Source organism: Taudactylus pleione, unplaced genomic scaffold, assembly GCF_031769625.1.
Source record: "Taudactylus pleione unplaced genomic scaffold, aTauple2 ptg000959l, whole genome shotgun sequence".
NCBI classification, from domain to species: domain Eukaryota; kingdom Metazoa; phylum Chordata; class Amphibia; order Anura; family Myobatrachidae; genus Taudactylus; species Taudactylus pleione.
In genome coordinates, this window is record NW_028285360.1 from 4444674 (window position 1) to 4470960 (window position 26287).

Below are 26287 nucleotides of genomic sequence, written 5' to 3' on the forward strand. Positions count from 1 at the left end.
CTCTGATGTCTTTGCCCTATGGAAACATGCTATATTTTTCACAGGAGGGAGCTACTGCTCCGTACCTACTATGGGGATTGCTACCAACAGCAGTGATTCTCAAATTCTGTCCTCAGGACCCCATACACTTCACGTTTTCAAGGTCACCTAGCAGGTGCACAGGTGTATTCATTACTTACTGACACATTTTAGAAAATTCACAGATGGATCTAATTATTTCACTTGTGATCCGAGGAGATCTGGAAAACATGACCTGTTTTGGAGGACTGAGTTAGAGAACCTGTGCCCTACAGAATACTGAAATGACACACGGACTGTAGTTATTGTTGCTACCTTAGAATGTCTGCTCAGGAATAGGTCTGTATGCTTACAAGACTATAAGAACAAGTTGACTAATAGTGCATCCCTAGGTCTGTTGTCATGGTTGTATCTTATTAGGCATTGTGAGTTTGGTGAAACCTCGGTTCACCTATTTTGTCAGTTTGGCTCGTTATTGCTGCTTGTCTTGCAGCTAGTGTGGGCAGGGCGCTAAGGGGACGTTTGCTCCCCAAAAGGAGGCGTGTCAATGTTACATGCCTCCAATTAGTCACGCTTGGTGGTGTGCCCAGCACTTGCGCAGGTACTGGGCATCCCCCAAGCTCTCCCCTCACGGTGAAAAGATGCCGTGTTTTGTGCTCTATCATGCCTCCAAACGTGGCTGGCCTGCTACTAAGCAGACCCTTTACATGTGGATCCGTATGGATATTTGTCAAGCTTATGTAGCCAATAGTCGTCCTGCCCTCGTTCTAACTCTTCTCCTTCTATGCATTCCAGGGGGACCTCTTGAGCTGTGAGGCTTGGAGCTTCTGCTTCTCACCTTGGTTATGTGGCTACGCTGTCCACAGTTTGTACTTTTGTTCAGCCCCTCCTCTACTTTTTGTTATTTTCTGCTGTGTTGCTTCCTTTGCGACCACTGCAGGTTCTCCAGTGTCTAGTGGATAAAGGAGAAAATATGATTTTAGTACTGAATGGTAAATTCCTTTCTCCGATTCCATAGGGGACACTGGACGAACTCCTGGTGCTGTACCTTGCTGCAGTGTTCTCTGGTGGTTTTTTCCTGCTGCCTCTTGGTTGTCTGCAGCATATTGGTGGTTATGGTTTTTACTTGCTGTTTCGGTCCTTATCTTTTCTGGTTGGTTCTTCCTCCTCCTGTTGTCTTTCCTCTCAGTCTCCATTTTGGTTAATCCTAACTTGAGTCTGGTTGGGTATAGAGGGGTAAGTCATTCTTTAGCTCACTTTATCATGCATGATCTAAGCTTGCTTTGTTTCATTTTGCTGCAATTAAAGACCTCTATATAGGTCAGCATTTGTATTGTCTCTCATTCACCATCTAAAATCTGTCTTTAAAATAAAAATCTTTCAGGTCAAAATACAGGAGTTACCCCAATTATCCTTAATTTTCCCATATATGATGCTCGGCCAAGCACACTAGTTACTACAGATAAAATGTTGTGCATGTGCAAGAGTCTAATAACAGTTTATATTTCTTTGGTAGAGACGTCCACTTGACAAGTGTACCGGGCATAAGAGCTGTTTCTTGTTAAGATTAATTGCTGATTGCGTCCTTTTTTTTTTTTTCTTTGTGCACCCTTATGGTTTTGCTTGCACGTCACAAAAATGGAGAGACCACATTAAAATTGTTATATCAAGTAAGAGCTGGATTAAGGGGGGGCATAGGGGCAAGTACCCCTGGGTGCCCCACGGCCAGAGATGCTCCAAAGCAGCTCTTCCTACTTCAGGCCATAGGGGGTCCACAGGGTTGACCTTGGGGTATAGCTGGATCTGGATCCACGGGCACCACGCAGTTAAGGCTTTGCTGCTCCCAGGATGCACTTGGGTCCGTCCTCCTCTATACCCCGCCCCCGACCACAGGCACCTCAGTTTTAGTTGGTGCCCGGCCGGAGTCGGGTCACCCTGGGCAGTGGGGCTGCATAAGCAGCCCCTAAGCTGCATTTAAATTTTTTTCAAAGAAGATTTTATTTTTTTTACTATCTTCAGAGCGGCAGCATAAGACTGTCCATCTGGACGTCCATGCTGCCGCTCCAACAGCCCTGCTGGCGCTGCGACGCCAGTACTGATCTGGGGATCGCAGCGGGACCCCGGAGTCAGTACTAGCGTTGCTTCGGGAGCTCCCACTGACTGCTGCCGGACACAAGGGGCCAGGTAAGCCGCGTGTAGCGCTTTGCGCTGCACGCGGGGGAAAATGCAGTCTTTCAGCCACCGGTCTCTGGGGACAGACCGGCGGCCTAGTAGCAGCGGCGGGCTCCCCCCTCTGTGGCATACCCCGCGTGACCGCTGGCCCCCGGGGTGTAAGTACCGGCGGGGAACCGGCTTCCACGGGGGTGTAGTACTAGCAGGGGAGGCAGCCTTCCCTGCGTGAGCGGCTCCTCCCCTCAGCCCAGCGCGCCTTCTCTCATGTGTGCTGGTGTCGCTGGGCTATTATCTCCTGGCCACTCCTCCTCAGTGCTCTCCGGCGGCCATCTTCCAGGCAGCATCGCAGAGCTCCCAGGCGGATACAGTGGACCAGTCCCCCTGCGTACCTCTCCCCCTGCAAAGGACAGTGTTCGCAGCGCTATAGTCCTCCCAGACACTGAATCTGGGAGGTTGATTGTAGCTGAAGGTGCAGTGAGTATAACTTCTTGCCTGGTATGTGACTTTTGCTAGTGCTGCTGTCTGTGCTTTTTCTACTTACTGTCAGCTTTTTACCTATCCCTTTCCTTCTCCTACGGCCCGCAGGTGCGTGGGGGAGGGGTGTTCTTTCTGTGTACCGCACTTATATAGATCTACGTATTTGTGAGGTCCGTCACATACTGCGGTGTGCTACTCAGTACCAGATTGTGGGCTGTTTGTGTTGCATACTTGGGAGTGCGCAGGTGTTATACGCCTTACCTCTTTTCGGTGATACATTTTTTATTGCAAAAGTTTTGTGTCATGTCTGATGAGGAGAATGAGCGCTCCGTGGCTCCTGTGTGGTTTTCCTGCCGATGCTGTTCGGCAGGGGTTGACGGGGCGGATTGGTCTCGGGACGGTCTGTGCGGATGGTGCCAGCTGGTACCTGGTCCCTCTAAACCCCCAGTGGCGCAGGATCCTCCATGGGCGATGTTTACACAAGTGCTGGCGTCGATCGCGGACCGGCTGGCGGTCCCGACTGCGGTCCCTTGTAGGGCGTTGCCCCAGCCTACCATCCCCCATTCCCCGGGCGTGACGCGTTTGGTGCAGTCTCCTCCCGGGTCTTAGACTGTGGGTCCTTATGCGGGTTTGCCTGTATACGTGCAATCTCCCACGGTACCGCAGCAGTCGATGGTACCGTTTCAGGGGTATCCTCAAACGGTGCCCCCTCCCTGGGTGGATGTCCTCTCCAGCTCTGTTCAGAGCCTGGTGGCTTCGTCATCGGCCTTTCAAACTATGTTGCACAGTGATTTGCCAAGGACGTCCAAGCGACCCGTTCCGGCTTCATTGGCGGCACAGTACACTGACGTTTCTTCGGATGACGTGGAGATCCATGAAGACTCTGACTCGGATGCTGGGGCCCAGGAGGTGGAGGCTAAGTCCTCCATTAATGTACCGGCATTGGTTAGGGCGGTGCGGGCCATCCTTCATATAGAGGAGGATGCGCCGGCTCCCAGGTCGAAGTACCCTAATTTTAAGAAGGCCAAGGTAGCTTCGACGGTTTTTCCCCTGTATGACCAGTTAACGGATCATATGGCAGGGGCCTGGCAGTTGCCCAGCAAGAGGTTCCAACCGCAGAAACGGTTGGCTTCAAATTATCCTTTTCCTGAGGCTCATTGCAGGAAGTGGGAAACTCCGCCTGCCGTGGATTCCCACGTTACCCGCTTAATTAAAAGCGCTACGCTGCCTTTGCCGTCGATCTCGTCCCTGAAAGATCCCACGGACAGGAAAGTGGAGACTTGTTTAAAGTCTATATACTCTCTCTCGGGGGCGGTTGCACGTCCGTCCATGGACATCTCTTGGGTGGCTAAGGCCATCAAGAGCTGGGCCAACGCTTTGGAGGATACCTTTCCGGAAGATGCTCCGGAGATCCAGAGAGCGTTGTTAGGACAAATGAGGGATGCGACTTCCTACATTGGGGAAGCATCGTTAGATGCAAGCCTGCTGACCTCTCGGGTGTCGGCTGCAGCTGTGTCGGCGCGTCGGTCCTTGTGGCTGAGGTCTTGGAGAGCTGACGCAGACTCCAAAAAGGGACTGGAGGCCTTACCTTTTAATGGGGAGTTGCTTTTTGGTCCAGACTTGGACAAAATTGTGGATACTCTGGCTAAGTCTAAATCAGCCTTCCTCCCTTCGGCTTCTGCACTTACCAAGGTACGGAGCTCTGCTTTTCGGTCCTTTCGGGTTCAGGGCAAGGCCAAAGGTCAGTCCTTCCCGAGGCAGTCGGCGACCAAGGTCGCTTCTAAGCCCAAGAAGCAGGCCTGGAGTGCCAGATGCCCTTCTTCCAAGCAGGAGGATAAACCTTCTGCCTGATGGGACGGGCCTCCCTCTGGGGGACCCCAGAGTGGGAGGCCGACTTCTTCTATTTGCCCAGTGCTGGCACAATACCACCACGGATGCCTGGGTTCGAGAAGTGGTCTCCCAGGGGTACGCCCTGTCTTTTCGGCACAGACCGCCCCACCAGTTTTTCTGCACGAGTCCTTCTCAGGATACGACCAAGACTTTACAGATTCAGGAAGCTATAGAGTCCTTGCTGAAAGCAGGGGTCATTGTTCCCGTTCCTCAATTACAACGAGGGACGGGGTACTATTCTTCTCTGTTTCTGGTGCAGAAACCCAATGGTTCTCATCGCCCTATCCTCAACTTGAAGTCTCTGAACAAATTCCTCAGAGTTCCCAAGTTCAGGATGGAAACGTTACGTTCCATAATTCTGGCAATGGAACCGGGGGATTACATGGTGTCCCTGGATATCCAGGACGCCTACCTCCATGTTCCGATAGCACCTTCGCACCAGCGGTATCTGAGGTTTGCTATCCTTCAACATCATTTTCAGTTCCCTTTGGCCTCTCCACGGCACCGAGGGTGTTCACGAAGATTATGGCGGTCATGGCCGCACATCTTCGGAACCAGAATGTACGGCTGTTGCCGTATCTGGACGACCTCCTGTTGCTGGCGAGCTCCCCGGAGGTACTGCTTCAACATCTCCACCTGACGATCGCTTGCCTGCAAGCGCACGGGTGGCTGATAAATTGGAAAAAGTCCTCCCTGATTCCATCACAGCGGATGGTTCATTTGGGAGCCCTGCTGGATTCTCGTCAGCAACGGATTTTCCTGACTCCGGAGAAGGTCTCCTCTCTGCAGCTGCGGATACGCAGTTGCCTGAGCAGTTGCTGCCTGTCGGTCCATTCGGCTATGAGAGTTCTGGGGTCCATGGTGTCGACATTCGACATGGTGGAATTTGCCCAGTTCCATTCCCAGCCCCTGCAGGGGCTGATTCTATCGGAATGGAACGGGTTACCTCACCGGATCCGCTCTCAGATGCTGGTGTTGTCCCCGGAGGTTCGGCAGTCTTTGGCTTGGTGGCTTCAGACAGCGCATCTGGTCGAGGGGCGCCCCTTTTGGATCCCGGACTGGGTCCTGCTCACGACGGATGCCAGTCTCCGGGGTTGGGGGCAGTGACCGGCTCATTATCGCTTCAGGGTCGTTGGTCCGCGGAAGAAGCACTTCTCCCCATCAACATCCTGGAACTGCGGGCAGTATACAGGGCCCTGCAGTCGTCCGGCCCCGCTCTTCACGGAAGGGCGGTTCAGGTGCAGTCCGACAACGCCACCACGGTGGCGTACATCAACCACCAAGGAGGAACTCGCAGTCGGGCAGCGATGTCGGAGGTGTCTCGCATTCTTGCTTGGGCGGAGTGTCACATTCCAGCGCTCTCGGCAGTCTTCATTCCCGGAGTCCTCAATTGGGAGTCGGACTTCCTCAGCTGTCACGACGTGCATCCCGGGGAATGGTCGCTTCACCCAGAGGTGTTTCAGCTACTCGTGGACAGGTGGGGGCTGCCGGAGCTGGACTTGATGGCCTCCCGTCACAATCACAAGTTGCCCGTTTACGGGTCAAGGACAAGAGACGCAGGCGCCTGTCTGGTAGACGCACTGTCGGTTAAATGGACGTTTCACCTGGCGTATCTGTTTCCTCCAATATCCCTGCTTCCTCGGGTTCTGCGGAAATTCAAGCAGGACAGCGGCACGCTCGTGCTGGTAGCTCCGGCGTGGCCCAGACGTCCATGGTACTCCGATCTGAGGTGCCTCTCCATCGACACTCCGTACCTTCTCCCTCAGCGTCGGGACCTGTTGTCTCAAGGGCCTGCCTTTACCCGGATCTGGGTCGGCTGTCTTTGACAGCGTGGCTCTTGAGACAGCCGTCTTGAGGTCCAGGGGTTTCTCCAGTTCGGTCATTGGTACCATGCTTAGGGCACGCAAGCCTGCTTCCGCGCGGATTTACCACAGGGTGTGGCGCACTTAATTTCAGTGGTGTGAATCCAGAAACTATGATCCGCAGGTGTTCCTGGTTTCCAGAATCTTGGAGTTTCTTCAATCGGGTTTGGACCTCGGCTTACGCCTGGCCTCTCTGAAGGTTCATGTGTCTGCTTTGTCCGTGTGGTTTCAGCGACGGATTGCTACACTGCCAGATGTTCACACCTTTTTTCAGGGTGTTCTCTGGATCCAGCCTCCCTTCATGCCTCCGGTGGCTCCTTGGGACTTGGCGGTGGTACTACGGGTCTTGCAGGGTCCTCCTTTTGAGCCGCTTGAGTCGGTGGAACTCAAGTGGCTAACGTTTAAGACCGTTTTTCTCCTGGCAATTGCTTCTGCCAGGAGGGTGTCAGAATTGGGGGCGCTTTCCTGTCGCCCTCCTTTTCTGATTTTTCACCAGGACAGAGCGGACAAACTTGTCCTGAGTTTTTGCCCAAAGTGGTCTCAAAGTTCCACATTAATCAGGAACTTGTTGTGCCAGCTTTTCAGTCACCTGATCTTTCAGCTGGTGGGGCTTCCTTAGATGTAGTCCGGGCACTTAGAATCTATGTGGACTGGACTGCTTCGGTTAGGAAGTCGGATTCATTGTTTGTCCTCTTCGTTTTTCACAAGAGGGGTTGGCCTGCCAACAAGCAAACGTTAGCCCGTTGGCTTCGTTCCGTTATTTGTGAGGCTTATGCACAGGAGGGTTTACCTGTGCCAGCCTCTGTTAAGGCTCATTCCACTCGTTCTGTGGGTCCCTCTTGGGCTGCTAGACGTGGCGCCTCCGCTATTCAGGTGTGTAAGGCGGCCACTTGGTCTTCAATTCAAACGTTTTTGAGGTTCTATGCGTTTGACACCTTCGCCTCTCAGGATGCATCCTTCGGGCGCCGGGTGCTCCTTTCAGCACAGGAGCGTCCCCGCCCTTAGTTGAACTGCTTTGGGACATCCCCAAGGTCAACCCTGTGGACCCCCTATGGACCCTGAAGTAGAAAACAAGAGATATGGTAAGAACTTACCTTTGTTATCTCTGTTTCTACGAAGTCCATAGGGTCCACAGGGCGCCCGCCCTGACGCACCTGGCTTCAAATGGGCTGTGTGGCTGGTCACCGGTTTTCCATCTCCCATTTCTGTGAGTATGGTTTCTTGTGTGTTCCAGTCTTCCTTCTCTCTGTTTAGTCTCCTCCTCCGGCCTTAGCTGCTTACCAACTGAGGTGCCTCCTGGGAGCAGCAAAGCTTTAACTGCGTGGTGCCCGTGGATCCAGATCCAGCTATACCCCAAGGTCAACCCTGTGGACCCTATGGACTTCGTAGAAACAGAGATAACAAAGGTAAGTTCTTACCATATCTCTTGTTGCTGCTGCTGTCTGGAACGATTTCTACTTCAGGGTCCATAGGGTATCCACAGGATACCTTGGGGTATAGGTGATGACGTCAGGCATCGGGCACCATAGAGTTCAGTTTTCAGCCTCCCAGGATGCACTAGGGTCCCCCTCCTATACCCCGCCCCCGAGCCAAAGCATCTCAGTTTCATTGGTGCCCGGCCGGAGTCGGATGCACCTGTTTAGAGGGGGGCTAAGGATAGCCCCTGAAGTTTTCTTTGCGGCAGCTGTGGCTGCACATATGGAAGTACAGCATGGACAGTCACTACTGACGTCCATGCTGTCTTCCCTACACCCCCGCCGGTACCAGAACGCCGGTACTGATCCGGGGATGCTGGTAGGCATCTGGGGTCACAGCTAGCGGTGATCCCAGATGTTTGGGACCATGGCCGGATTCAAGGAGGACAGCAGGTAAGCAACGGGGTCCCGCGATGGGTCCCCGCTGGAACATGGTCCAGAGTCCCCAGGTAGGGTGCTCCCTGGGGACTGGCTGCAGCGTGGAGCCAGGTTTCGGACCTGCGCTTCCACTACCCCCCTGGGACAGCGGACCGCAGCTGAGCGGTAGCGCTGCGGCGTCCCAGGGGTTAATTGCATGCCAGGGGAGTGCGCCTTCCCTGTACACAGCCGGCGCCTCCCCCGCTGCACACAGCCCTCTCTGCACCTGCCGATTGGCCCTGTGGCAGTGCTCCCCCCCCCAGGCCGGCCTCCTCTCTGCTCCTCGGTGGCCATCTTTATGGAAGCATGCTGAACGCTGCTGGAAGCTGCTGATCGGTGGCATCGTGGTCTGGGTCCCCCAGCATACCTCTCCTCTGTTGGAACAGGTCTGTGTATGCAGCGCTGAGTCCTACCAGGCCCTGTGTCTACGTAGTTGAGGATCAGCGCTGATAGTGCAGGGATTGATTTCTTTCCATTGTATGTGACTGCTGCTAGCGTCTGCTGCCTGTACTTTCACTTTCTGCTGTCAGCCTTTTCACTGTCCCTGATCATCTTCTGCTAAAGCCCTTGCGGTGCGGGGATTGCAGGGCGGTTCTCTCACTATACTAACGCGTATCAGTGAGAGGGGTCACATACTTGCCATCATGTCTGAAAGTGATTTTCCTCTCCAGTTTCTGTGTACTACATGTAAGGTTACCTATAGCGGAGGGGCTATGTCGGCCGTGTTTTTTATTGACGTGGCCAATTACTGTTACGGCTCCGGTACAGGAACCGCCCTGGGCTTGTTTCGCTAAAGCGCTTACAATCCTAGTGGGCCAGTTAGCTCCGCAACCTACGTTCCCTCAAATGGGATTGTCCCAGCAGTCAGTGGTGTCGTCACCCATGCAGGGGTTCCCGAGACAACTGATGGTACCCCACAGTCTCCCGATTTCCCCTCCTCAGGTTTCTCCGGAGCCTGCGTGGGTAAATTCTCTCACAAGTTCTGTGCAGCATTTGTCAGACGTGTTACAAGGGGAGTCCGTGTTACGGCCTCACAAGCGGCCGGTGGCGTCTGTCTACTCCTTATGAGGATGACGAGGGGACGACCGATGATGGGGAGATTCTGGATCTGTCGGACCAAGAACCTCTCCGTACTAAAGAGTCAGACTCTAAGTCTAAGGTTTATATACCTGGCCTTATTCGTGCAGTCCGCACAGCTTTAGTTATTGAGGATGATGAACCTCCAGTCTCAAAATCCAAATATGCCTTTTTCAAAGATGTCAAGGGTGACGCCACAGTGTTTACTCTTTCGGGTCATTTTATGGACCACTTAGAGGAAGCATGGAAACATCCTGGCAGACGGTATCAGCCTCAAAAACATTTAGCAGTGGCTTATCCGTTTGCGGACAATTATTTTGCTAAGTGGGAATCCCCGCCACAGGTGTATTCTCATGTGACACGCCTGGTCCGCAGTGACACGTTGCCCATGCCCTCCATGTCCTCCTTAAAGGATGCCACGGACCGTAAGGTGGAAATCTGCCTGAAGTCCGTTTATTCCCTCGCGGGGGGGGGCAGCCAGGCCGGCTATGGCCATTTGTTGGGTAGCCAGAGCTATGGAGCGCTGGGCTGATAGTTTGGAGGCGTCTTTCGATTCCAACTGTTCGGCTGAACAGACCGAGTTGATAGGCAATCTCCGGGATTCGGCCACTTACATTAACGAAGCGGCTTTAGATATCAGTTCCCCGACTTCCCGGGTTTCTTCGGCAGCTGTGGCGGCTCGTCGCACCTTATGGTTGCGATCTTGGAAGGCGGACGCTGATTCCAAAAAGGGTTTGGAAGCTTTGCCTTCTAATGTGTGAAGTCATATTTGGTCCGGATCTGGACAAAATTGGAGCCACGCTGGCGGCAGCCGAATCGGCATGTCTCCCATCTGCTGCGGTTCCTTCCAGTTCAGGTATGTCGTCCTTTCGGCCTTACAGGGCCCAGGGTAGGCCTAAATCACAGTCCTTCCCCCGTCAGGCTGGCCCCAAAAAATCGGCCAAGCCCCGGAAGCAGGCCTGGAGTACCAGACGTCCGGCCCCTAAGTCCTATGACAAACCTGCGGCCTGACGGTCCGGGCCTCCCTTTGGGGGATCCCAGTGTGGGAGGCCGCCTGCTGCAGTTCGCCCAGTGTTGGTCGGTTACCACGACAGACACTTGGGTTCTCGTGGTGGTTTCTCACGAGTATGCCCTCTCCTTCCGACACAGGTCCATGTCCCGATTCTTCACCACGGGTCTTCCATCAGACCGGAACAAAGCCATGGAACTGCGGAAGGTTTTGCACACTATGCTCCAGGCTGGAGTTATAGTGCCTGTTCCATTCTCCCAGACGGGCCAGGGTTTCTATTCAAATCTGTTTTTGGTGCAGAAACCCAATGGGTGGTACCGTCCGATCCTCAACCTCAAAGCACTCAACAAGTCCTTGCGGGTGCCGAGGTTTCGGATGGAGACCCTACGGTCCATCATCCTGGTGCTGGAACCTGCGGATTACATGGTGTCGTTGGACATACAGGACGCTTACCTGCATGTCCCTATTCTTTTACGCCATCAACAGTTTCTCAGGTCTGCAATCCGCAACGATCATTTCCAGTTCCGGGCTTTACCTTTTGGGCTGGCGACAGCACCACGTGTGTTCACCAAGGTTATGGCGGTCATGGCGGCTTCCCTGCGGCTGCAGGGAGTCCGCATGTTGCCGTACCTGGACGACCTTCTGTTGGTAGCAGAATCTCCAGAGCTCCTTCTACGCCACTTGGACCTCACGATTGCGGTACTCCAACGGCACAGCTGGTTAATAAACTGGCAGAAGTCAACCCTGATCCCGGCTCAGAGAATTCTGCACCTCGGAGCCTTATTGGGCTCCGGACAGCAAAGGATCTTTGTGACGAGGGAAAAGATCTCTGCCTTACAGTTGAGGGTGCGCAGTTGTCTTCAGAGTCGCCGGGTGTCTCTGCAATTCGGCGATGAGGTTACTGGGCTCCATGGTGTCCGTATTCGACATGGTGGAATATGCCCAGTTTCACTCCAGACCTCTGCAGCAATTGATCCTGTCCAAATGGAATGGACTGCCTCAGAGTCTAAAGTCCCAGACGATGGTGCTCACTCCGGAGGTTCGCCTGTCCCTTGCCTGGTGGTTGCAGACGACCCATCTCAACAAGGGTCGTCCATTTTGGGTGGCGAACTGGGTCCTATTGACGACGGACGCCAGTCTTCGGGGCAGGGGAGCGGTCTCGGGTCCACACTTGTTCCAGGGCAGATGGACTCAGGCGTAAAAGGAGCTTCCGATAAACATCTTGGAACTCCGCACCGTTTTCAATGCTATCCAGCAGGCCCATCGGGTTCTCCACGGTCATCCTGTGCAGGTCCAGTCGGACAACGCCACCACCGTGGCCTACATAAATCGGCAAGGAGAAACACGAAGTCGGGCGGCACTCGTAGAGGTGTCCCGCATCCTGATCTGGGCGGAGCGCAGTCTCCCGGCCATATCAGCGGTGTTCATCCCGGGAGTCCTCAACTGGGAGGCCAACTTTCTCAGTCGCCAGGACATTCATCCGGGGGAATGGTTTCTGCACCAGGACGTCTTTCAACTTCTGGTGGACAGGTGGGGTCTTCCAGAGACGAACCTCATGGCGTCACGGCATAAAAACAAGTTGCCGGTGTACGGGTCTCGCACACGAGACGAAAAGGCGTCTCTGGTGGATTCTCTGTCCGTCCAGTGGACGTTCCGGTTTGCCTATCTCTTTCCTCCGTTTTCCCTTCTTCCACGGGTAATCCGGAAATTCAAACAGGAAGGAGGGACGCTCCTGTTGATAGCTCCCGCGTGGCCCAGACGGCACTGGTTCTCAGACCTTCAGGGTCTGTCCGTGGACATCCCTCTGCGGTTGCCGCTACGACCGGACCTACTGTCACAGGGTCCTTGTCTTCACCCGGACCTGACTCGGCTGTCTTTGACGGCGTGGCTGTTGAGACGGCCATGTTAAGGTCCAGGGGGTTTTCCAGCTCTGTGGTACGCACTGTGCTGAGAGCTCGGAAACCGGCCTCTGCAAGAATATACCATCGTGTGTGGCATACGTTCTTCCAATGGTGTCGACCGAGAGGTTATGCACCTCGGTAGTTCCGTCTGTCTAGAGTGCTAGCCTTCCTACCGGCGGAACTAGACCATGGGCTTCACCTTGCTTCTTTAAAGGTGCAGGTGTCTGCCCTGTCTGTCTGGTTCCATCGTAGGATTGCTACAATCCCTGATGTGCGCACCTTTATGCAAGGTGTTCTTAGAATTCAGCCGCCATTTGTTCCACCGGTGGCGCCTTGGGATTTAGCTGTGGTCCTGAGGGCTCTCCAGGGACCGCCGTTTGAACCACTGGGCTTAGTGGATCTTACATGGCTGACATCTAAAACAATTTTCCTTCTGGCCATCGCTTCAGCCAGACGTGTTTCTGATTTAGGGGCTCTCTCTTGTAGACCCCCTTTCTTGATTTTTCATGGGAACAGGGCGGTGCTGCGCACTCGTCCTGATTTTCTTCCCAAAGTTTATTCCCGTTTTCATATCAACGAGGAAATAGTTGTGCCGGCTTTTAACTCACCTGACCTGTCGGTGGGTGAGGCCACTTTGGACGTTGTGCGGGCTTTAAGGATATATGTTGACCGCACTTCTTCATTTAGGAAGTCGGACGCCTTGTTTGTCCTCTCTGGCTTCCGTAAGAAGGGTTGGCCTGCTTCAAAGCAAACTTTGGCAGCTTGGATCCGTATGGCCATTTCAGAAGCTTATCTTCATGAAGGCCTTCCGGTTCCATCCTCTGTGAGGGCTCATTCCACTAGGTCTGTGGGTCCTTCGTGGGCAGCTCGACTTGGTGCCTCTGCAGTCCAGATATGCAAGGCTGCCACGTGGTCCTCGGTCCATACATTTGTGAGGTATTACGCGTTTGAAACCTTTGCCTCTCAGGATGCTTCCTTCGGGCGGCGGATTCTCCTTTCAGCACAGGAGCGTCCCCACCCTTGAAGGATACTGCTTTGGGACATCCCCAAGGTATCCTGTGGATACCCTATGGACCCTGAAGTAGAAAATGTAAGATATGGTAAGAACTTACCTTTGTTATCTCCTATTTCTACGAAGTCCATAGGGTTCCACAGGACTCCCGCCCTGTCGCACCTGTGCTGCAGATGGGCTTTGCTCTGGTCACCGGTTTTTCCGTCTCCCTCTGGTGAGAATGTGATTCTTGTGTGTCCAGATCTTTTTTTCTCTCTCTTCCTTCTCCTCCTCCTCCGGCCTATGGCTTGGTACGAAACTGAGATGCCTTGGCTCGGGGGCGGGGTATAGGAGGGGGACCCTAGTGCATCCTTAACTTAACTCTATGGTGCCCGATGCCTGACGTCATCACCTATACCCCAAGGTATCCTGTGGAACCCTATGGACTTCATAGAAATAGAGATAACAAGGGTAAGTTCTTACCATATCTCATATTTTTGCACATCTCCAGCCTCTGCCGCCCCGCACTGCTGCTGGCGGTGGAGGCTGGAGATTAGCAGAATCTGTCCCTTCCCTGGCCAGTGCAGTGGCTGGCACCTGACCTGTCAGTCTTTGCTTGCTCCCTCCTCCTAGGGTGACGAAACGGCCCTGCTTCTGTGAATGCAGCTCATCCCAGTAAGAGCTATTCGATTGTCTCCATTGCACCCTACATCTTAAATCGGAAGATGCAGGTTACGGCTCTTAATTTCGGGTTTTTAGTCGCGGTAATCTGCAATCTCCGACTTAAGTGCTGCCCGCGATTCTGTTAGTCCGAAACCAGCATTGCGCCACTAGTTTAATCGGATTTCTGCTTGCACTTAAGGAGGGTGCGAGCAGATATCCTCTAGTCGGGGGTTACCAGCATAGCTAATTGAATAGCTATGGGAACTCAATCCCAGCACTATTCAACATCACACAACTGATGTACCTGCTACATTTGGAGATCACTCAGGTAAAGTGAGTTATAGAAAAGCTCTTAGAACTGATTGGTAAGCCATGTGTTCTGTAGTGCAAGAGAGAATCAATAAAGAAGACTTCTGGTTATATATGTGGTGATTAGAAGGAGGGAACAGGATCAGCTGCTATTCATATCTTCGCTTCTACACTGAACCATGAGAGGGCTCACTAGTCAAGGTGACTGTGATCTGCCTATTTTGTAGTTCAGTGTTTCCCAACCTCAGTTTTCTTAAGGCACATTAAAGGCACACATCCACTATGCAATAATACTGAGCTATTGCTCGACTACAACATCGTAATCGTGCAATCGCTCATTAATCGTGCACTTATATGTCGGAAACGACCAGCGATGTGCGCTCCTGCTTGTCGTTTCCGACATCAATCATCGCACAAAAACGTCAGGTTCAGCACGGTAGTGGATGATTGATGTGCCTACACTGAACGACTTGCTCCCTCAGTGTAGGCACATCAGACTGACAAACGACTGCACGATTACAATGTTGTAATCGTGCAGTCGTTTTGATGTCTGCAAGTGGATGTGCCCCTTAACAGTTCTGGGTTTAAGGATAGCCATACTTGAGCTCAGGTGACTTAAGTAGTACCTCAGTTATTTTGATACAACTATCTGTGCTCAAGCATGGATATCCTTTAAAATCTGGACTATTAGTATGCCTTCAGGACTGATGTTGGGATGCTTTGCTGTAGCAGTATGGGAGGAAGATGGACATGAAAAATTAAAGCAGGTACAGTTTAGGACAGCATAAGGCTAGGTTTGTCCCGTTCAGTTTATCCACAGTGGGATTAGTGTACTGGTCTTGTGGGATGCAGTGACGTGTCCATTCCTGTCAATGGACACGTTGCACGTGACATGGTCAGTAATGGTAATGTGAAGAAAGCAAGTCATGGCTCAGAGCGGGCTGCAAAGGGTGCGAGATGCCGGTCTGTTGCCGGCGTTTTAACGCCATTGCAACGGCAACTCGCACCCTTCGTGGCTAATTGGATTGACCCCATAGACTGAGATATGGTAGGAGCAGTGTTTGTCTGGAGGTTTCCCTGATGCCATGAATGTGATGAAAGAAGGACTTTTCATTTTATTTCCACCATCCAGTTCTCCTTAGGGCCTGCCCCATTTCTGGTGGTGGTGTGCACTGCTAATACAGAGTTTTTATTTCATGATAAACCATGTGTGTAAGATAATTAAATGAAATGTCTAGTTGCTTATGTTTGGTGCACATTTGCACATAAATGTATGTAGTGTTGGTAAATTGTGCATTGTTTACAGATGTGTAACCCGCTAAGTTTTGTGTTTGGCATCCATTACAAGTGAAACTGTATTCTTCATAATGCTTTTGCTTCCTAATACTGAGTGATTTTCAGTTTAGTCCACACAGTTTAATAGGGCAACTTGGTAGTAGTAGAAACGGGTAAGGGCCATGCTTCTGCTATAGGACAAGCTTGATTAAAGCCTTTTTATCATCTTGAGACTTTTCTGACCAGCCAGGATCACAAAATACAGAGCTGAAAAGCTATAAAGGAGGATGGCTAGTAGGGCCTGCAGCTTAAACTAAATTAGGCAAGATGAGCATGATTCCTTATGTGTACAATATATTACCTGTTTTTTTTAATTGTCGTTTTTTTTTTTTTTTTTTACTGCACCCAATGATACTTTAATTTACCGAGTGAGACGGGGATTGTCGAAGCACCTAAACATGACCTAACCGAGCAGGCATCTGGACATCTCCTGTTTGGGCCATTATCAACATCGGCTATCAGCTGATCGATGGATCAGTTAAATGTGCGGGTCATTCCATGCCAAATCATCACAAAAAAGTAACTTTTCAACCCGACCATCTCAGATTTTTGTGAAAATTGGTAGGATGGTAGATGGCATAAAGTAACTTTCATATATACAATTTTAGCCCTCAGTCATATACTGTGTTCATGCTACAGGGTTGCAAACCTAACAACATTTGAAAAATGTTATGCTTGCAAGGCGTACTAACCGACCTTATAGCCATCAAATCCGGGAGCAGCCCCGAGAGCTGCTGCCGGAGCAGGGCCGGACTGATGATGCTGTTAGGCACAGTTTAGCCCCGCCCCCTCCTCGTGTCTAATTGTGGTAAAACTTTCATGTTGGTCTTGTTTTGAAGCAGAGGAACCATAGTTTTCATAAAAAATTGTTTTATATTTAAATATTGACTTTTACATTTCAAGGTCACATGATTTTGTGCATAATGTATGTTATACACTTTAATACAATCTCTTTGATATAAGTTTCATTTTGGTAAGCCTTTGGTAACAGGAGTAAAAACAATATTAAGTACAGCAGTTGAACCCTTTTTGCACTAAAATGCAAATGGCAAGTTCAGACATGCCTTATAGTGTCTCTCTGGGGTCGATCCAATTAGCCGCGAAGGGTGCGAGTTGCCGTTGCAATGGCGTTAAAGCACCGGCAACGGACCGGCATCTCACACCTTTCGCTGCCTGCTCTGAGACCAAATTTGCGGAATTTTGTCGCAGCTCTATGGGTCTGCGAACAAAATTCTGCGCATTCGGGCTGCCGTAAAGTGCGCCCACTGCCGCGATGACTCGTGCCGGCGAGATCATCGCGGCTAATTGGATTGACCCCATAGTGTTCTAGGGATGGCCATCAGTGAATTTTTCATCAATGACACCATCGGTAATAACCATCGATGATGCAATGTCTGTCTATGGTGAACCATCGATGATTTGCACAACTTGAGGGCCACCACTGTTGGATGTCTGCCAAGCCGCGGGCTAATCAAAAATAAAGGGCAGGGCTTAGGTGATGGGGCTTAGCGGACAGCCAGTGGGCGGGGCTAAGTTCTGTGTCATGAACAGAAAAAAAAAAAAACATCGGCTTCCACTTTACCATCAATGGTAGAAAAGAATTGGCTATCTGCCATCGAGAACAAGACCTTCGGTAATAAACAATCAAAATTTGTAAACTATTGATGGTCGGTGGCCATCCCTACTGTGTTGTTCTCAGTCTGGCTGCAACGTCTGGATTGAGAACTAGTGATAGAAGGGACTGAAGCTGGCCACACACACAGCAATTTTTATTTATTTTTTTCCCCGATCTGGTCGATTCTGACACATCGGGTAAAAAATGCCCAAATCGTTAGTCCCCCCGCAGGTCGCACATCGCATCGTCAGATCTGCCGTCCTGTAGGGCAGATCTGACAATCTATAGACACAAATGCACTGTTGAAAACTCTGGCTGCAGGAGATCGGATGAAGATTGGACAGCATATCGTGTGCATGGTGTGTTCAGAGCTGCCGGGGAGAGTTTCAAGGAAAATTGGACACATCGTCAGATCGTGAGTACATCAGTATGTGTGTGTGGGAACCTTGAGACAGTTTACTTAATACAGTTTATCAGTGAATAGTGGTAGTTCTATCAAGACAAATGGATAAAGAAGTACATTAAGACTCAGTGCTGCAACCCTTTGATATTAAAGGACACAGCAGCAATAGAATACAATTATCAGACACCTGTTCCTCAGCTGGAATATAGAATATATAATTTTTTATAATTTCTGCAATTTTTTCAGCTTTCCTTTTGCAATAGTTTTCTTTTTTATTCTTTTCCTCTTGATAGGTTATGCTCCCACACTGCTTGAACTTTCATTTAATGACTACAAAGCTGATTCAGTCCTGCATGTTGCTACTGTAACTTTCATCAATTGATGGGCTTGGTCCTTTCCTCAGCAGTTAAATAATCCCTTTTAATAGTTTTCCTATAGGTATCACAAATCATTTGATCACTATTGACGTGGCTGTATTTTAATCATCCATGGTAGCATCTTCCTTAATTGTTTTCTACTGCTCCTATGTCCTTTAATATCAAATGTGCTGCAGCACTGAGCCCTAATGTACTTTTCCATTTGTCACGCTCTTGATCAAACTACCACTATTCACTGATGAACTGTATTTGATAAACCAGAGGTTCCCAAACGCAGTCCTCAAGGCACCAAAACAGTTCAGGTTTTAGAGAGATCCATGGTTGAGCACAGGTGGTTAATTAAGTCACCTGTGCTCAGTATGGATATCCTTAAAACCTGGATTGTTAGGGTGCCCTGAGGACTGAATTAGGGAACCTCTGAGATAAACTGTCTTAGGGCCTAATTCTGACCCGCTCGCGAGCGTAGGACGCTCGCAAGCGGGTCGATGGTGCCCTAATGGGAGGGAGCTCCGTCGTGCGCATGCGCGAGACCCGCATAGCCACAGCCAAGCTGTCGCTCCGGGTCTCGCACCAAAGGGGGCGTGCTGTCGATGGTGACTGACAGCACGCCCCCTTTGGTGGGCATGCCGGGGGCGTGGCTGCCAGACGGAGGCGTTCCCATGGGAATCACTCCAGGGCTTGCGGCCACGAGACCCTACCACAGGGTCTCGTCGCAAGCCCGATGGTCGCGATGGTCTTGACCATCGAGACCATCATCATGGACGCTCGCATAAGCTGTGGGTGGTAACCCACAGCTATGCGAGCGTCCAAGAGGCCGCTCCATTTTTAGGTAGGAGGGCCCTGATTCAGAGCGAGCGCTCTGGTCAGAGCGTCCGGCACTGAATCAGTCCCTTAGTCCCTTGTATCATACTTGCCTACTTTCCCGAAATGGCTGGGAGCCTAACGATAGTCAGGTGGCTCTCCCGGTCCCCCCCAGGAAAAGAAGGCAAGTCTCCCTGCTGGCTTCCTACCCCCACGGGTAGGAAGAGAGAGAATACAAGACAAATGTGAACTTGCCAGATGCTTGGTTAGTGCAAGAAGGGTTCAACTGCCGTACTTAATACTTTTTTCTTCTTGGGGTTCCATAGGGTCCACAGGATCTACCTTGGGGTATGTAGTGGATCATATCCAATACACCAAACAGCAAAGCTTTGGAGCTCCCAGCCACAGGCATTCAGTTTTTTTGTTTGGTGCACGGCAAGCCAGTTGCCCCTGTTTTTGTTTTGTGATTTACCTTAGTTTTCAAAACTTTAGCAGTACCAGCTGCTGATAATGATGCTGTACTGCGACTCAGCCTACCTCCGCCGACGCCGAAACACCAGCACCACTATATGCCTTGAGGTTCTCGGCAGGCCTCAGCGTGGCTTAGCTAGCGGCTTAACACTGAAGTCCGGGACTGCAGTCGGGTCACGGAGATGTCGGGTAAGAATTCCTCTCGGGGAATCAGGCGAGAAGCAGTGCCCCGCCTCCGGTGTTGAGACGCATCGGAGGCAGCTGCGGGTGAAGGCCTCGTCTAACGTGTCCTCACTAAGGCGGCCGGGGCCATATAGTCTGTTACTGGGGACAGGTGGAAAGACGCACTAGTCATCGTCTTGCTACCTTGTAGTTCAGCGTACCCGGCCGTCAAAACTGCAGCCTAGGAGAGATAGGCACTACCCGGCCGCTCCTCCTCGCCAGACGCGAACTTCCGGGACAGGTTCCCGCGTCTGGTTTGCTATAATTGACCACCTTGTGCGTGAGACGCGCGCAGTTTAGCGTTTGTTCCTGCACTGCTAAAGCGGCTGGTCTCAGAGTTTTGGTCTGTCTCTCTATATTCATCTCCCTTGGGTTTCACATATAGCGCACTCTATCCTACCATCACCCCTTAGGGGGCTGGTCGGTTGATCCAGAGTCCATATTGCTATAGCAATTGTGCGTATTTATGCATTGTGTGACTGTATGCTAGCTGCTATGTGTATACTGCCTATGTTTTCCTAAACTGTCAGGTACAACTATCGCTGTGTTTCTCCTCATCCCTCTGCAGGTGTGTGGTGTGTTTCATTGATAAGTCACATTGCATTAATACTGTATATCTTATACCATTCATACTTTTTGCGACATGTCTGAAGGTAAAGGTGAGGATAGGACCCCCTCCGGTGCTTAAATCCTGTAAGTCCTGTTCTGCAGGCCTGTTTGACCAGGATGTTAACCTGAATGGGTTCTGTAAAAACTGTTGTAAACAGTTATTGAATCTATCTGGTACACCTGCACCAGAGTCATCTTGGATAGCTATCACACCTGAGGTTTTGTCCTATCTGATAGGTAAAGCCACGGAGGTACGGGCTGCTGTAGTGCCTCATGCTATGTAGTACTCACAGCATGTACATCATCCCATGTGTTTGCCCCTAATGAATCCCTGTTGGGTTAATGCGGCTGCTCACTCTAGCCAGAGTATACTACCGTCATCAGCCTCTCCGCAGGTGGATAGACCAGTGGTAGTAAAGAAACAGGGACACAAAAGAGGTTCTCGTCATGTCTTGCCTCAGGAGTCTGACTCGTCCTCCTCCATTAGATAATGAGTCTCAGAGCTCTGGGTCGGTTTCAGTGAAAGAAGACCATCAATCCCTTGTGGATGTTCCCTCTAGTAAGAGTGGTGAGATCTGTTCTCAATATAGAGGAAGAGGAGGTTGCGTTGACTTCTAAGGAGGTAATCTTTAGATGTCAGGCGTTGACTAAGGATTATTTCCCTCAGTCGGGTTGACAAATCTCATGTCTGAAGCATGGGATACCCCTAGTAAGCATTTTCATGCCACTAGGAATGTAACCTCTCGGTACCCATTTGCACCAGGGGCTTGTAGTACATAGGAGGTTCCTCCAACGGTAGATGCTCACGTGACGAGATTAATCAGGAGTGCTACGTTATCTACAGCAGCATCCTCTTTTTAAAAGAGGTTATGTATGGAAAGCTTGATAATCACTTGAAATCAATCTTTTCACTATCGGGGGCCATTACCAGACCAGCTACGGCTGTAGCCTGGGTGGCCAAGGCTATGGAGGATTGGACGAGGTCTCTGGAGGAGACTATTTTATCCAACAAAAGAGCAGCAGTCTCTTCTCGGACAGATGCAGGAAGCGGCTATGTATTTGAGGGAAGCAGGGATTGACGCAGGCATCCTTGCTTCTAGGGTTTCGGCCAACTCTGTAGCAGCCCGAAGAACCCTTTGGCTAAAAAACTGAAAGGCAGATCCAGGGTCTAAAAAGGCTCTGGAGTCTTTTCCTTTCTACATGCAAGGTACTGTTTGGACCAGAATTAGATGACCTAATGACCTCGTTGGCAACACCAAAGTCTGCTGAATTGCCATCTACGTCTACTTCTAGAAGGCAGTCGTCATCATCTTGGTCCTTTCATCCACAGAGAAACAGTCTTCGGCCAGACAGGGTCAGTCTAATAGAAAACCGCAGCACAAGATATATTGGTCAACCAAGCGCCCGGCTTCCAAGCCAGCCGGTAAGCCTACTGTCTGAGGGGACTGGCCTGCCCCAGGGTTGGAGGCCGACTTTTACAGTTTTTCCAGCATAGCAGCAGACAACCACGGACGCCTGGGTACGAGAGCTGGTTTATCCCGGTTATGCCATTTACATTCCTAAGGCATCCCCCTCAGAGGTTTGTTCCTACAAACCTTCCTGCAGACCCGGTTAGAGTTTCGGCCTACCAGGAGTCTGTTGGGGCCCTCCTGGACTCAGGAGTCATAGTGCCCGTTCCTATGACGCAACAGGGAAAGGCCTATTACTCAAATTTATTTTGGATTCTAAAGCCCAATGGGTCGCACTGCCCTATCCTGAATCTAAAATCTTTCAACAGGTTTGACAGGTGCCAAAATTCCGTATGGAAACTATGCAGGTCAATTATGCTGGAGATGGAGCCAGGAGACTTCATGGTTTCACCGTACATACAGGATGCATATCTGCATGTCCCGATTGTAAGATACCACCAGGCCTTTCTCAGGTTTGCGGTGGATCGGCAACATTACCAGTTTCAGGCTCTACCCCTTGGGTATTTACAAATATAATGGCAGTCATGATGGCTCATCTCAGGCAACAAGGAGTCAGGATACTGCCATATCTAGATGACCTGCTGATATTGGTCCAGTCTCAGGAGATGTTACAATGTCATCTACAGATGACCATTGTTTGCTTATAGGAGCACGGCTGGGTGATCAACTGGAAGAAGTCTTCCCTTTCCCCAACTCGGCGGATGGTGCACTTGGGGGCGCTGCTGGGCTCTCTGGAACAGAGGATCCTTCTGCCGGAGGACAAGATTGTAGCACTACAGTCTCGTGTGCACAATCTACTGTGCAAGCAAACCATGTGGGTTCACTTGGCTATGCGGATATTGGGCTCCATGGTAGCCACATTCGATATGGTGGCTTATGCCCAGTTCCACTCCAGGCCCCTACAGCTGTGGATCCTGGTCCAGTGGGATGGTCACTATCATCGGATAAAGCATCAGATGATTCGCATCTCACCAGAGGTGTGCCTCTCCCTGGCTTGGTGGCTGGAGACGACTCATTTAGACAAGGGTCGTCCATTATGGATCCCGGAATGGGTACTCCTCACCACGGACGCAAGTGTGCGAGGATGGGGAGCAGTGATGGGTCATCACACCTTTCAGGGAAGGTGGACAGACCCGGAAAGTCATCTACCAATAAATATATTGGAGCTTCGGGCAGTGCACAGGGCACTTGTTCTGGTGCAGGACTTTCTTCAGGACAGGCTTGTCCAGGTTCAGTCCGACAATGCGACAGCAGTGGCCTACATAAACCATCTAGGAGACACACGAAATCCGGCGGCCATGAAGGAAGTGGCAAGGATTCTGCTGTGGGCAGAGGGCCATCTTCCAGCAATCTCTGCAATTTTCATCCCAGGTGTTCTCAACTGGGAAGCGGACTTCCTAAGTCGCCAGGACATACACGCTGGAGAATGGGCTCTTCATCCGGATGTCTTTCAACTCCTGGTGGACAGGTGGGGATTACCAGACGTAGACCTCATGGCGTCACATCACAACCACAAGGTCCCCAGGTACAGGTCCAGAACAAGGAACCCCTCAGCTGCCTTCGTGGGCGCTCTGGCAGTGAGATGGAACTTCAGGTTGGCATACCTGTTTCCTCCAATCTCCCTCCTCTCAAGAGTCGTCAGAAAGTTCAAACAGGAGGACGGTAGGATGATACTAATAGCCCCTGCCTGACCCAGGAGGCATTGGTTTTCTGATCTGACGTGTCTATCTGTAGACAGTCCACTTCCGTTGCCTCTTCGGCAGGATCCACTGATACAGGGTCCCTGCCTTTACCAGGATTTACCTCGGCTGGCTTTGATGGCATGGCTCTTGAGTCATCCGTCTTAAAGGCCAGGGGTTTCTCTGCTTCTGTGATTCAGACGATGTTGAGAGCAAGGAAACCTGCATCTGCTCGCATCTATCACAGAATTTGGGCTTAATTTTGTCTTTGGTGCTCCCATAGAAAATATGATCCTAAAGTGTTCAAGGTATCTAGAGTATTTGCTTTTTTGCAGGCAGGATTAGACTTGGGTCTTCGCCTGGATACCTTGAGAGTCCAAGTTTCGGCTTGGACAGTTTGGTTTCAGCGTAAGATTGTCCCCTCTGCCGGATGTTAGAACATTCTTTCAAGGGGTTCTTCGGCTGCAACCTCCATTTCTCCAACCGGTGGCACCATGGGATTTGTCTTTGGTTTTCAGGGCACTTCAGGCGCATCCCTTTGAACCCTTAGATAGGGTGGACTTGAGATGGCTGACAGCGAAAACACTTTTTCTCCTCGCCATCTCTTCTCCTCGCAGAGTTACTGACTTGGCAGCATTGTCATGTCGCTAGCCATATCTGATTTTCATCAAGATAGAGCTGTCCTCTGTACCAGGCTACCTCCCTAAGATGGTTTCCTGTTTTCACATAAATGAGGAAATTGTAGTCCCAGCCTTTCAGTCTTCAGACCTTTCTACAGGTGAAGCTTCCTTGGATGTGGTTCAAGATCCTTTCATGTTTACGTGGACTGTACCAGCTCCATCAGGAAATCTGAGTCTCTTTTTGTGCTATATGGATTTCACAGAAGAGACTGGCCAGCAAACAAACAGACGTTGGCTCGCTGGCTTCGTATGACAATTTCGCAAGTCTATACTCTGGCTGCTCTCCCTGTTCCTAACAGGGTGACGGCACATTCCACTCGGTCAGTTGGACCATCGTGGGCGGTAAGACATGGCGCCTCGGCGGAACAGCTTTATAAGGCAACCACTTGGTCTTCCATGAATACGTTTATCAAATTCTATTAATTTGATACGTTTGCCTCCCAGGATGCTTTCTTTGGGCAGCGGATTCTCCTCTGTGTGCAAGAGTGTCCCCAACCGTAAGGGAACTGCTTTAGGACGTCCCCAAAGTAGATCCTGTGGACCCTATGGAACCCGAAGAAGAAATACAGAATTATCGTATAACATACCTTTTGATTCCTTTTCTTCGAGGTCCACAGGGCATCCACCCTGATGCACTTGGCTTCAGTTGGGATCTGTTCTTTAAGTCTTTTATTCACAGATTCCCTCTTGGCATGATTGAGTGGTTCTTGTACAATTTTTCTTCCTTCTCCACTCTCTGCCCCTTACCGTAAGGCTTTGTTACAAACTGAATGCCTGGGGGTGGGGTATACAGGGAAGAGGATCAGTGCATGCTGAGAGCTCCAAAGCTTTGCTGTTTGGTGCATTGGATGTGATCCAACTACATACCCCAAGGTTGATCCTGTGGGGACCCTATGGACCTCGAAGAAAAGGAATTATCAAAGGTATGGTATACCATAATTCTGTATTTTTTAACTCCTGTTCCCAAAGGCTTCCCAAAATGAATCTTGTACCAAAGAGAGATTGTATTTAAGTGTATAACATAGTTTATGTACAAAAAAATTAAACATACACTTTTTTAGATATTCAATGTCAAAAGTCACATCATGTGACTATGAAATGTAAAAGTCAATATTTAAATCTAAAACAATTTTTTATGAAAACTGTGATCCCTTATCTTCAAAACAATACCAACATGATAGTTCTACCACAATTAGAAGCAAAGTTATGATTTGTTTTAGTTGACCTTGCAAGCATAAATGTCATATTTCATCATTTGCAACCCAGTAGCATAAATGCCGTGTATCACTGAGGGCTAAAATTTTACGTATGAAAGTTACTTTATAGCGTCTATCATCCTACCAAATTTCACGAAAATCTGAGACTGTCTGGTTGGAAGCTGTGATGATTTGGCGTGGAATTACCCGTATAGGAGTGTACTCACGTGTGGAGTTGGCCTTTACATGTGGTTCCAGTATATTTTGATGTAGTCTTTTAAATTCCGGTAATTAAAGTAAAATTGAAGCTTCCAAAGTTGCTTTTTTTCCTTCCAGTTGTCAATACTTGTTCATCCAGATAAAAACCAAGATGATCCTGATAGAGCCCAGAAAGCCTTTGAAGGTAATTTACTAGCGTAAAATACCTGCTTGCTTACTGCATTTGACTTTTTCTCTTCCTACTTCCTCCTCTCATTCCTCTTGTCAAAAGTCCTTGTTTTATCTACATTTATCATCCTTTGTATTATATTCATCAAATCCATTTCACACCTATCTTCTGTCAGACCTTATTCTTTTGACAGCACTTTTTTGTTTTGTGATGGGTGGTACGTGTATGTTGCATTCCATGTAATCCATTGCATAAGAAACATTAGAGCTATAGAGTAATGTTAGTATTGATATATGAATTGATATCTGCTGCAATTCTTTATTTGCTTTCTCTTTGCTTAATACAGCGGTAGACAAGGCATATAAACGACTACTGGACACTGAGCAGAAGAAGCGAGCGCTAGATGTCATCCAGGCTGGACTTGAGTACATTGAACATATTGTGAGTTGTTAAATTTGTTTCTGCTAATCCCTAAATTAGTGTGGAGTCCCGCAAAGCTGTCAAACCTAAAGGACCACCAAGCCCCAAAATTGTAATATTCCGATATAAACCATGAAGGTAAAATACATTGTTCAGTGATAACCTGATATTGCACTACAGCTCTATTAAGAAGTAAAGTATTACCTCCCCACTCCATTACAGACAGCTGAAGTTCCTCCCGCATCTTTAGGACAGTGTGCTGATGGGATCTCACACAGGTCAAAAAGCTGAGACTACAATCATTTGCCTTGCTGTGACATCACTGGCCCAGCCTCTGTGTATGAAACCACCAATCCACACA

At 50.1% G+C, this 26287-nt stretch overlaps 1 protein-coding gene across 1 annotated transcript in view; it reads left to right on the forward strand.

Moving 5' to 3' along the window:
* Positions 1 to 26287, forward strand: part of DNAJC8 (DnaJ heat shock protein family (Hsp40) member C8) — a 78067-nt gene that overhangs the window by 26811 nt on the left and 24969 nt on the right. The window contains exons 4-5 of the mRNA XM_088459965.1: positions 25455 to 25521; positions 25853 to 25947. Coding sequence (XP_088316091.1) covers positions 25455 to 25521; positions 25853 to 25947 — 162 coding nt within the window. The remainder of the gene's footprint in view (positions 1 to 25454; positions 25522 to 25852; positions 25948 to 26287) is intronic.